A 10,940-nucleotide genomic window follows, 5' to 3' on the forward strand; every position below is an offset into this window, starting at 1 on the left:
GCTCGGGGCTGCAGCGTGCTTTCGAGCGTACTACATCCACCTTTTTGTGGGGACGTGGGATAACCGCGTGTGTTGCAGCCCGAGCCCCTCGCAGCCGGTGGGGGCAGGTCCGCCGGGGCCGTGCTCCTTCGCTGCTGCAGGGCAGCTCCGCGGGTCGGTGAGCGGCGCGGGCGGCCCCGGGGGGCCCCTGGAGCGCTGGCCGTGGGCTCTGCCACCCACGCGGGCACCCGGTTGGTGCTAGGACCCAGGGTCGTCGCAGCAGCGCCTCGGTGCTGTAACTTTGCCGCCTGCTATTTAAAGCCTGCCCCGAGTCAGGAGGAGCGGGCGCTGCGGGGCATGACAGTTGCTTCAGGCAACCCTGGGGAGGACAGGGTCGGGGGTAAAGATCACCGGCGAGGGCCTGAGCTACGAGCGGCATGGAGGGCTACCACGGCGCCGAGTGCGACAGGGCGTCCGAGACCTCGTCCGTCCTAGAGGATGAAGAGGAGGAAGAGGAGGAGGAGGAGGAAGAGGAGGAAGCTGTAGATCCCGAGGAAGCAGAGGAGCTGGCTAACAGGTACGGCCTCCCCGGAGAGGTGCGTGGCCTCGGATGGAGCCAACTGCTTCGGCACAAAGCGCGACCCTGGGCGAGTGCTCGCGTTTGGGCCTGGTTTGGGTTTCTTGCCTCCCTCCCCCCCCCCTTTTTCCTTTTCCCTCTTTTTGACTGCAACCACTAAAATGCGTGGGTGGTGTTAATGGGGGGTGTTTCTGATGAATACTGCTGTAATTAAGTTTTGTGCAATAAATGCCTGCCCTTGGCTCTCCAAAAGCCTTTCTATTTAAAGAGCCTTCAGCATGCCAGCTCAAGTGGCATCGCCCTCTGCTCCTCCCTTTCTGGCTGGTTCCCTGTCACATATTGGTCTTAAATACTCTGGAGAGTTGCCTGTCAGTGAGAAAATAGTCGAATATTGGAATGGTGCGTTTTAATTTGTTCCTTCTACTGTCCTTTCTTCCTTCCCGCTTGTCCCTCCCTCTTCCCCTTTCCCAAAAAAGGAAAAAAATGTTCTAAAAGTCCTCTGCCACAGATTGGGATGTGTGTGGCTGATTTGGGGGCTGGAATGAGGCATATTACACTGCTTTGATTTTTAATAAGTCTTGCGCAGAAACCATTTGTTGTCCTACCGTAAGGAAAATGCGTGGCGAGAGCCTGGCTGGCTGCAGGACGCAGGATCGGGCTCCGTGCTGCGCGGAGCCGCCTGCAACTCGATCCCGGCAGGCAGGTGCCCTTGGCTGCACAAGCGGTGCCGGCGTCCAGAAGAGACAGGGAGGCCTGAAAGTGCACCTGGGTGTATCATGTTGCAGGACTTCTTCCATATCTTGAGCAAAGCCTGTCAGTTTTAAGTGGATACCATAGAAAGAGCCAAAACCAATAACATTAATGTTTTTCTTAAGAAATTTGAGTCATGCAATTCCTAAAACCTAAGTGCTGTGGAGCCATCCTTTATTTACAGCCCTTCTGAGTATGTGACACTCCGAAGCTGTTTCTAGCTTTACCGATCTTTGTTGGAAGAGTAAGGGGGCAGAAAAGAGGTGGTGGGACTCTGCACATCCTAAACCATCCTGAGAGTTGTGGGGAGGAAAGCGGAGGCCAGGACACTAGGAGAACATCCTTGCAGCGAGAAGGAAGAGCTAGTTTTCCAGAGAAATGGGTGGACGCTCCCAAAAGCAAAAGCTGATTTTCTTCTGAGGGTTGTTTCGCTTTTCAGCTGCATCCTGGCAGAGGATGGACCACATAACTAAAAAGGTTAATTGCACATGTGTGTAACTATAACCATAAATGAAAACCAACTGCAGCCAACGGAAAGGAGTTACTCATTGCAGACACTTAAAACACAGTTAATCAACTGGGTATTTTTAATGCTGTCTACAATTAAATAGCAAATACTGCTATTCAAAATTAGAACACAGGTAGGAGTGTTTGACATCTCCCTTACAGGGTGTGCTCACCATCGCAGTTAGCTCCCTGCCACTCCTGGGACGGTGGCTTTTCTTTGGGGCCTGTCTGCAGACCTTCTGGCTGGGAGCCTCTGCAGCGCAAACTCAAGCCTTGCATCGCAGGGATGTTAAATTTGGTGTTTGACCAAATCATAGCAGTCGTTCCCTTTAGCTCTCGGTATTGCTAAGAATTGCATACTGTTCATTATCTGTCCATACTCAGTTTGATAATAAGATAGGTCAGGGTTTGCTAGAGAGGCTTCTAAACAGCTGTGCTCTGTGGTAACCGAGTATATTTAACCATACTATTGAACTTTGATTAGTTTAATTAGTCTAATGAAGATGTAAAATTTTGAGTTTTGGCACAGATATAGTAGCAGTACTGAGAGCTCAGAAATAGCCTATTAATGTTAAATAAAACCGATTCTTTAATGCTTAAATTTTGCAAATGTCAGTATGGTTATTGAGCTTTAGGTCTTCTCTGATGCTTGCTGTCCATGAAGAACTCCAAGGAAGTGTTGGCTAAGTAAGGATACAGGGCCAAGCCCAGAAGATGTACTCGTTCAGTCTGTAACTTAATTATTAGTTTATAAACGTGTTTTAAAACCCCTATTGCAGAACAGAACTTCTTTAGTGGTTTGAAAATACATATCAGAGGAGATGTGACCAGTACCTAAACTTGGCTAAAGACAGTCTGTGCTGGACCCTGATGTCACTGGTTTATTTTTAAGACCTCTGAGCTGCCTGCTGCTTTGCTGTTTCTGTTCTCCGCGCAGCTGAATAACATCTGATTCTGCAACGCTGCGACCAGCAGGAAACTGCTCGCTGCCTCCCTCTATTTCCATTGAAATGGATATAATCTCTCTCAAGCATGCTAAATATTCCCATTCTTATTTTCTAAAAGCATTACGCTGCAAAGTGGCAGGCCCAAGGTGAGAAAGTGCTTGCGGGGCAGGGTCAGAGGAGCCTCCCAGAGAGGCCCCCGAGACCCTGCTCCCTCTGTGTCACTGCCAGACCCCGGGCTGGCCTGCGCTGCTGCTACTCCCATCCCTCTGCTGCAGCTGGGGCTGCAATGCCCCCCACGCAGGGCACTTCCAGCTGAGAAAGTGCGTTCCTCTAGGAAACCTCCCACAGTCCAGAAGTTTCTTCTGAGTGTATGGGGGGAGGGAAAAAAAAAAAAGCAGCAGCAGAGCTTATGACTTGCCCAATAATTATGAGAGTAATTGCCCATAAAGAGTGGAAAAGTTGGGTATTTATGTCTTTATCAGTCTTTTCAATGTAATCTTTAAATCATTGTGCGTTTTCTAATACAGTTTTTCTTACAAACAGACTACCATGTGGTGTCAGGATGGGTTATGAGGATGGAATAAGGCATCGTGTCCTTGTCTGCATAAATAACCCCCCTCCGATGTTCGGAGGGTTTGTGCAGCCTGTTCTGGCCTTTGGGTACTTTGCTGTGGGAGATGATCATCTTGACAGATGTCTATTGTTTCTAGTGCCACGTAGCGTTAGTAGTTTAAATAGTGAAAATATTTTGGAAGGAAGTGTTGTATATTTTAAGGAAAATAGCAGACATGAGTATGAAGTTAACAGGTTTTAATTTTTGTATTGTTAACTGTGAGATTAAAGTCCAACTGTAGAAGGATAACGCCGAACTGATTTACCTATCCACTAGAATATCTCTCTCTCTCAAATTTAGCTGATTTGCATTACAAGACAGCTCATGTTAAATGATTCTGTCTTTTATACCTTTCCAAACTGATTTCCTTTTCAGTGAGAAAGTGTCAGGACCTGTCTGTATACAGGGCTTGTATTAAAATGGCACTGCAGCCAGTTTATATGCACTTCCCTGTAGCTGGCTGGCCTGGAGTGGATATGGGGCTGCTTTTATCTATTCATTTAGAGATAATCTCCTACCAGGAAATGGGGAGAAAAACCAGGAGCTCTGGAAATTGTCTTTTGTTTTGTTTTTTTAAATGAAGCAGTCCTTTCAAAGGAACCGTAGGAGGATCCGAGGTGTGGAGGCTTTAGAGTCAGGTCTGGCTTGGGATAAGCAGTGAAATGGATGGAAGGGGAGGCCGAGCGGAGAAGCGGGCTGCCCACACTGCGTGGGAAGCTGCAGCGTCCGAGCGAGCGAAGGAGACGCACGCTAGCAGGTGGGTGGTGGGGATGAACGGGGTGGGAAGGGCCATGCTGGTGACTCACGTTTACAAGGAAAAGTTTGCTGTACCCTCCCCAAAGTGAAGTAAGAAAGATGTGGGGAAAGGGTGTCTAACTTCAGTTTTCTCTCCTAGACCCTGAACTGGGTTAAAGCAGCATCTTTGCAAAGATGAGGAATGAAGTAGCATGTCGCACGGGAACACGTGTCGTTTGGCAGGCTGGGTGCTGCTGAGGTAGCGATGGTTTTTGTATGCTCTATCACACAGATTAGTTAAACTCACCAGCTGAAACACTTGGGAAAAACCCTCCACTCTATACTTTGAAGCTCTGCGTGCTTCCTGAAGAAAAAGCAGGTCAAGTATGTATTTCTCGCCATAACTGTTTATGAAGGACTGAACTTTACGCACGTAATAATTTTCAGTCATCTCAAGCAAAGAGGCCGAATGTATACCTGTAATCACAGGTAGCAGAGATGTTTTGCACTATATATATGAATGAAACATGTGAAAAGCCTGGCTGTGTTTTTTGTTCTCTATCAGAGGGTACAGAGGAAGGTTAAATAGTTAGATCAGTTGAAGTAGGAGCCCTGCTCTGCATGGGTTTGTGGTTTTGGTTTTTTTTAAGTTATACCAGGTAGCGTGGAAAAGTAGGTTAAAAAAAGTGAAGGCTATCTATGTGTTAAAGAACCTAAAAAAAAAAGAAAAAAAAAGTATATGTATATCAGGCATCTCTTAGAGTGGACTCAAATAAACCTTGATAGCTTCCTCAGTACTAATGCTATTGGTGTTTTGGTTTGTTTTTTTTTTCTTTGGTACGCACAAGTCAAGCTAATCTCAAGCCATGACACTGGCTAAGGAAGAACTAGCAGCAAAGTTGAGATAGATTTATTTGCTTTGTATTATCTTCCCTTCTGGAGCTAGCAAGGCTTTTTGGCTTTGGTTTTGTTTGGAGGTAGGGGGTCGTTTTGGCTAAGACATCATTATTTGGTATTGCACTGTCAGACCTGCCTTGAATTGTGGGCTGTAGCCCAGGCCGTCCCGCCAGGCACAGTCTTCGGGCCAGCCTGGTCAGCAGAGCTGGCTTCCAGTCCCGTCGCTGGGCTGTGGAGAGCGCGTTGTCCTCACGCGGCCGGCCAGGCCGTCGGGGACGGGCTGTGGGACCTCAGCCTGGCCCAGGCCCGCGCAGCTCCTGCCTGCTGCACTCCTGCGAGCAAAGTCCCCCGGGCGCAGAAACGTAGCCTTCGCAGCGCTCGAAGCGTTGGCATTAGAAGTGCTTTTTTCTTCCGATAGACACCAAGCAGTTTTTGCTCTTCACAGAGTCTCACAGTTTGACGAATTTGCTGGATCTAGACATTGCGGCTCTGCTCAGTTTCCTGTTCTCCTCTGTGGGAGGCCTCTGTCCCACACCGCGTGTTCGGCGCCCTTCGCAGCGGCTCCGAGCGCCCCGTCGGGGTCTGCCCCACCTCTGCAGGCCGGGTGTCCGCAGCGCCCTCGCCGAGCGGAGCGCCGGCCTGCGGCGGTCCGTCAGGCCGGTTCGGCTTCTCGGATCCCGTAGGCAGGAGCCCGCGTTTCTTCGCCTTTCTTTAAGGAAGTGCTTTACCTTAATCACATAGAAAGCGACCCCTCCCTCTGGTTAGTGGGACCAGCGGGACCTTGTGCGGCCGCAGGTTTGCAGCCCTCGTGAGAGCGGCCAAGGCGTCGCCTCTGCGCCGCTGGCTCCCCTCTGCTGAAGCCTCTGCCTTTGCCGGCAGATACCCTGCTTTTCCCTCTGTCAGCTGCTAACGTGGCTTCCCTAAATGAACTACTATCTACTCAAGGAATATGGGGCTTCAGCCTGTTACGGGTTACCCTTTCTATGTTTTTTGAAATAAGTATTTTAACTATAATAGTATTATTTTAAAAGTGATCCTGTGTTTTTACTGTCTTTTAATTGCTTTTACCGTTCTTTTACTCTCTTATTTCTAAGACTTTTTTTCTAAAGCTTCCCAAGAAATGTTTCTCCAGCTTTTTTTAATTGAGAGCAGATCCAATTGCAGCATATGATAGCATACTGGTTGCATATTATAAGGTTTAAAGTTATCTTCATAAAATATGGTTATTTCATTGTGGGGGGCTTAGTATATTTTCGTTGTTGAGTGTACTATAAATTACTTTGTTAAATATGTGGGGTGCTTTGAGAATGAAACATACACAGGGAAAATATCAAAGTAGTGGATACTCTACTGCTTTGCGCATTGTATAATTGCTTACACTTTGGCAAAGCAAGTGTGAGTGTTGTTAAAACGCTGACAGTATCTTATGTGTGTTTAGTGCAAGGTTTAAATTATACTGTGAGATAACCAGGCACTGGAGAATAGGGCCCCAGAATCAGTTCAGTCTCACAGTGGTAAAGCAAGGTCAGATCAAAGACTGTTTTTCCTGCATTCTCAAGAGCATTTACACATCTCCACTTAATTGAAATAACCTTGCAACATGAAGTCTTACAAAAATTTACCTAAAATATATTTGTCAGATGAAATATAATATTGTTTATGCTCATATTTCTTAATTCATGCATATGCATTAGTTTTGCAAGTTTGAAAACTATTTTCACTTTAATGCATTGGATTTTACTGCAGGTTTTTTGTTTTGTTTTTTTTTTTTTTAAAGTTTAAAGGCTCTTATCCAGAACGAAGATGTGAAACCCAAGCTGCAGTACATCATGAATAACCCTTCCTTTTCTATGGTAACAGTTCAAAGTGAAGATAGTGGAATAACCTGGGAAACCAGCTCAAGCAGATGTTCTACTCCCTGGACCTCAGAAACTAGTACAACTTCTGATCTTTATAGTATGGAAAGTTCACCAGTAGGTTCTCCTCCAGGAAAAGTTATTTTTATTATGGATGAAGGTAAGATTATTCGGAAAAGGAAGCGTAAACCTTCAAGTAGGGCGATGATGCCTACAAATCTGAAGGGAGGCCAGGGCAATAAAAAACGTGACTTTACTGGAATGCAGAGGCAAGAAACAAGAACTGTTCTAGCAGATGTGCAGGGCTCAGTGTTAAATGTTGAGCAAATGGAAGCACAAGATACAGATGAGGAAATGTTAGAAGACAGAGAAGATCTGGAAAACATTGCAGAAGAACCAGTAAAACGTGCTCCAATAAGATCAATTTTTCGAGAAAGCAAACTGAGAAAAGTAGGGCCAATCCTTGGAGGACCAGTAAAAGCTAGAATCCAGCTGTTCAATTCAATTTTTGGAGGAACTGGGCCCTTCCCTGAAACACTAGAAAAAACTAGAATCCAGAGATCTAGTTCAATTTCAGGAGAATCTGAACATTTTCCTGAAACATCAGTAAGAGAAAGATCACAGAAGTTCACTTCATTTCCAGAAGGAACACATCCAAAACCTTTTCAGAAAGCAAGAAGTAGAAATCTTGAAACACCATCAGAGAGAAGAAGAGAGCAAAGACGGCAGCTCGCATCACAAACAGATCAAAGCTATTCGTCACCTACAGTGCCTCTTGAGAAACGGCTTCTTAATAAAGATGACGTTTCATCTCAAAATATTAAACCTGTTCAGACGAAAGATAAACCTAGCACATTTTCAAACTCTGGTGCAGAAATAACTCTTCAGTGTGAAGAAAGAAAAGAAAGGCAATCTCTATCTGAGACTCCAGGTCAGGTATTGGGACGGTCACTGGAGTCCTGCCTTCCTGAAGAGGCAATGAAGCAGCGAAGTTATGCACACTCACCTGTGGCCAAAAGAGCAATAACACAGCAGTCAGCGTCTGTTCCACTAGATTCTGGTGATAAACCAGAGAAAAAAATGTCACTTCTTTCAGCTGAGACTCCAAACCAGAAACCAGACCGATCACTGCTGACTGCGCCTGGTCTTCTGGATGAACTGAAGGAGCAGGAAATTCAGCCACAGTCTGTTCCAGCAGATTCTATTAATGAATTAGACAGACAAGCTCCCCAAACTGTTTTCCCTATGTCTACAGCACCTCTGTCAGAACATCCTGAGAAAGAAGTGCAGAAGTCAGCAATTCAGTCTTACTTACCGAGTGCTCCATCAGCTGAATCCAAATATTCCACTCCATCAGAAACAAGACAGGAGGATGTGATTCTGCATCCATCTAAAACTGCACAGTCAGAACCTGAACATGTGTTTTTATCACATTCTGTAGATGAAGCAGAGAAGCAAGAAACTGAGTGTCACTCATCAGCAACTGCGCAGTCAGAAACTGAGCATTCAGCTTTACTGTATTGTGTTAAAAAAACAGAGAAACAAAAGACCCCAGTACCAGATCCCCCAAAAGTTCATTTAGAGAAGCAAAGTATTCAGACTCATTCTGTAACTACTCAGCCAGAGTCTGAAAAACAAGACTTTCCCCCCTTCATTCAGGAAGTAGAGGAGCAAGAAATTAAACCGTATTTACATATTCCTGAAAAAATAGAATCTAAGTATTTTGGCATTTCATATCCAGTTCACACAGAAACACAGGAAACTCAGAAATCTTCACCTGTAAATACAGCAGTAGATTTGGATCACCCCATTATTTCCACTGAAAAAAGCAAGCAAACAGAGAGTACGCAACTGGAAATGGAACATGCAGATTTCTCATATACCAATGAAGTAACTGAGGAATCAGAAAGAGCACAGATGGAGACAGAGTATCCAGATGTCTCCTTTTCCAGAGAAGAAACAGAGGACTTGGAGAGTGCACAGCCGGAGACGGAGCGTCCAGATTTCTCGTATTCCAGGGAGAAGACGGAGGACTTGGAGAGTGCACAGCCGGAGACGGAGCATCCAGATTTCTCATATTCCACAGAAGAAATGATGGAATTGGAAACTGCGCAGCTGGACACGGAGCGTCCAGATTTCTTGTATTCCAGGAAAGAAACAGTGGAATCAGAGGGTGCACAGCTGGACACAGACCATCCAGATTTCTCGTATTCCAGGGAAGAAACGGTGGCATCAGAGGGTGCACAGCCAGAGATGGAGCATCTAGATTCTTCATATTCCAGAGAAGAAAGAGAGGAGTTGGAGAGTGCACAACTGGGGACAGAGCATCTGGACTTCTCCTTTTCAAGGAAGGAAACAGAGGAATCGCAGAGTGCACCACTGGGGATGGAGCATGCAGACTTCTCGCATTCCAGGGAAGAAATGGTGGCATCAGAGGGGGCACAGCTGCACACAGAGCATCCAGATTTCTCATATACAGGGAAAGAAACAGAAGAAACGCAGAGTGCTCCACTGGAGAAGAAGCATCCAGCTTTTTCATATTCCAGGAAAGAAATAGTGGCATCAGAGGGGGCACAGCTGGACACGGAGCATCCAGACTTTTCTGTTCCCAGGGAAAAAAGAGAAGAATTGCAGAGTGCACCGCTGGGGAAAGAGCATCCAGATTTCCTGCATTCCAAGGAAGAAATGGTAGAATCAGAGAGTGCACAGCTGCACATGGAGCATCCAGATTTCTCATATGTGAGAGAAGCAATGGTGGAATCACAGGGTGCACAGCTGGAGACAGTGTGTCCAGGTTTCTCATCTTCCAGAGAAGAAATAGGGGAATCAGAGGGTGTGCAGCTGGAGATAGTATGTCCAGATTTCTCATATTCCAGGAAAGAAACACTGGAATTGGAAACTGCGCAGCTGGACACGGAGCGTCCAGATTTCTTGTATTCCAGGAAAGAAACAGTGGAATCAGAGGGTGCACAGCTGGACACAGACCATCCAGATTTCTCGTATTCCAGGGAAGAAACGGTGGCATCAGAGGGTGCACAGCCAGAGATGGAGCATCCAGATTCTTCATATTCCAGAGAAGAAAGAGAGGAGTTGGAGAGTGCACAACTGGGGACAGAGCATCTGGACTTCTCCTTTTCAAGGAAGGAAACAGAGGAATCGCAGAGTGCACCACTGGGGATGGAGCATGCAGACTTCTCGCATTCCAGGGAAGAAATGGTGGCATCAGAGGGGGCACAGCTGCACACAGAGCATCCAGATTTCTCATATACAGGGAAAGAAACAGAAGAAACGCAGAGTGCTCCACTGGAGAAGAAGCATCCAGCTTTTTCATATTCCAGGAAAGAAATAGTGGCATCAGAGGGGGCACAGCTGGACACGGAGCATCCAGACTTTTCTGTTCCCAGGGAAAAAAGAGAAGAATTGCAGAGTGCACCGCTGGGGAAAGAGCATCCAGATTTCCTGCATTCCAAGGAAGAAATGGTAGAATCAGAGAGTGCACAGCTGCACATGGAGCATCCAGATTTCTCATATGTGAGAGAAGCAATGGTGGAATCACAGGGTGCACAGCTGGAGACAGTGTGTCCAGGTTTCTCATCTTCCAGAGAAGAAATAGGGGAATCAGAGGGTGTGCAGCTGGAGATAGTATGTCCAGATTTCTCATATTCCAGGAAAGAAACACTGGAATTGGAAACTGCGCAGCTGGACACGGAGCGTCCAGATTTCTTGTATTCCAGGAAAGAAACAGTGGAATCAGAGGGTGCACAGCTGGACACAGACCATCCAGATTTCTCGTATTCCAGGGAAGAAACGGTGGCATCAGAGGGTGCACAGCCAGAGATGGAGCATCCAGATTCTTCATATTCCAGAGAAGAAAGAGAGGAGTTGGAGAGTGCACAACTGGGGACAGAGCATCTGGACTTCTCCTTTTCAAGGAAGGAAACAGAGGAATCGCAGAGTGCACCACTGGGGATGGAGCATGCAGACTTCTCGCATTCCAGGGAAGAAATGGTGGCATCAGAGGGGGCACAGCTGCACACAGAGCATCCAGATTTCTCATATACAGGGAAAGAAACAGAAGA

General features: G+C 46.5%; 1 protein-coding gene across 1 annotated transcript in view; it reads left to right on the forward strand.

Moving 5' to 3' along the window:
- The first annotated feature begins 395 nt into the window (after nt 1-395).
- LOC112987062 (cardiomyopathy-associated protein 5) overlaps nt 396-10,940 on the forward strand; it is a 47,270-nt gene continuing 36,725 nt past the window's right edge. The window contains exons 1-3 of the mRNA XM_064502207.1: nt 396-556; nt 6,783-9,158; nt 9,804-9,958. Of these exons, the coding sequence (XP_064358277.1) occupies nt 417-556; nt 6,783-9,158; nt 9,804-9,958 (2,671 nt within the window). The 5' untranslated portion in view covers nt 396-416. The remainder of the gene's footprint in view (nt 557-6,782; nt 9,159-9,803; nt 9,959-10,940) is intronic.

The sequence above is a fragment of the Dromaius novaehollandiae genome, chromosome Z, assembly GCF_036370855.1.
Source record: "Dromaius novaehollandiae isolate bDroNov1 chromosome Z, bDroNov1.hap1, whole genome shotgun sequence".
Classification (NCBI taxonomy): Eukaryota; Metazoa; Chordata; class Aves; order Casuariiformes; family Dromaiidae; genus Dromaius; species Dromaius novaehollandiae.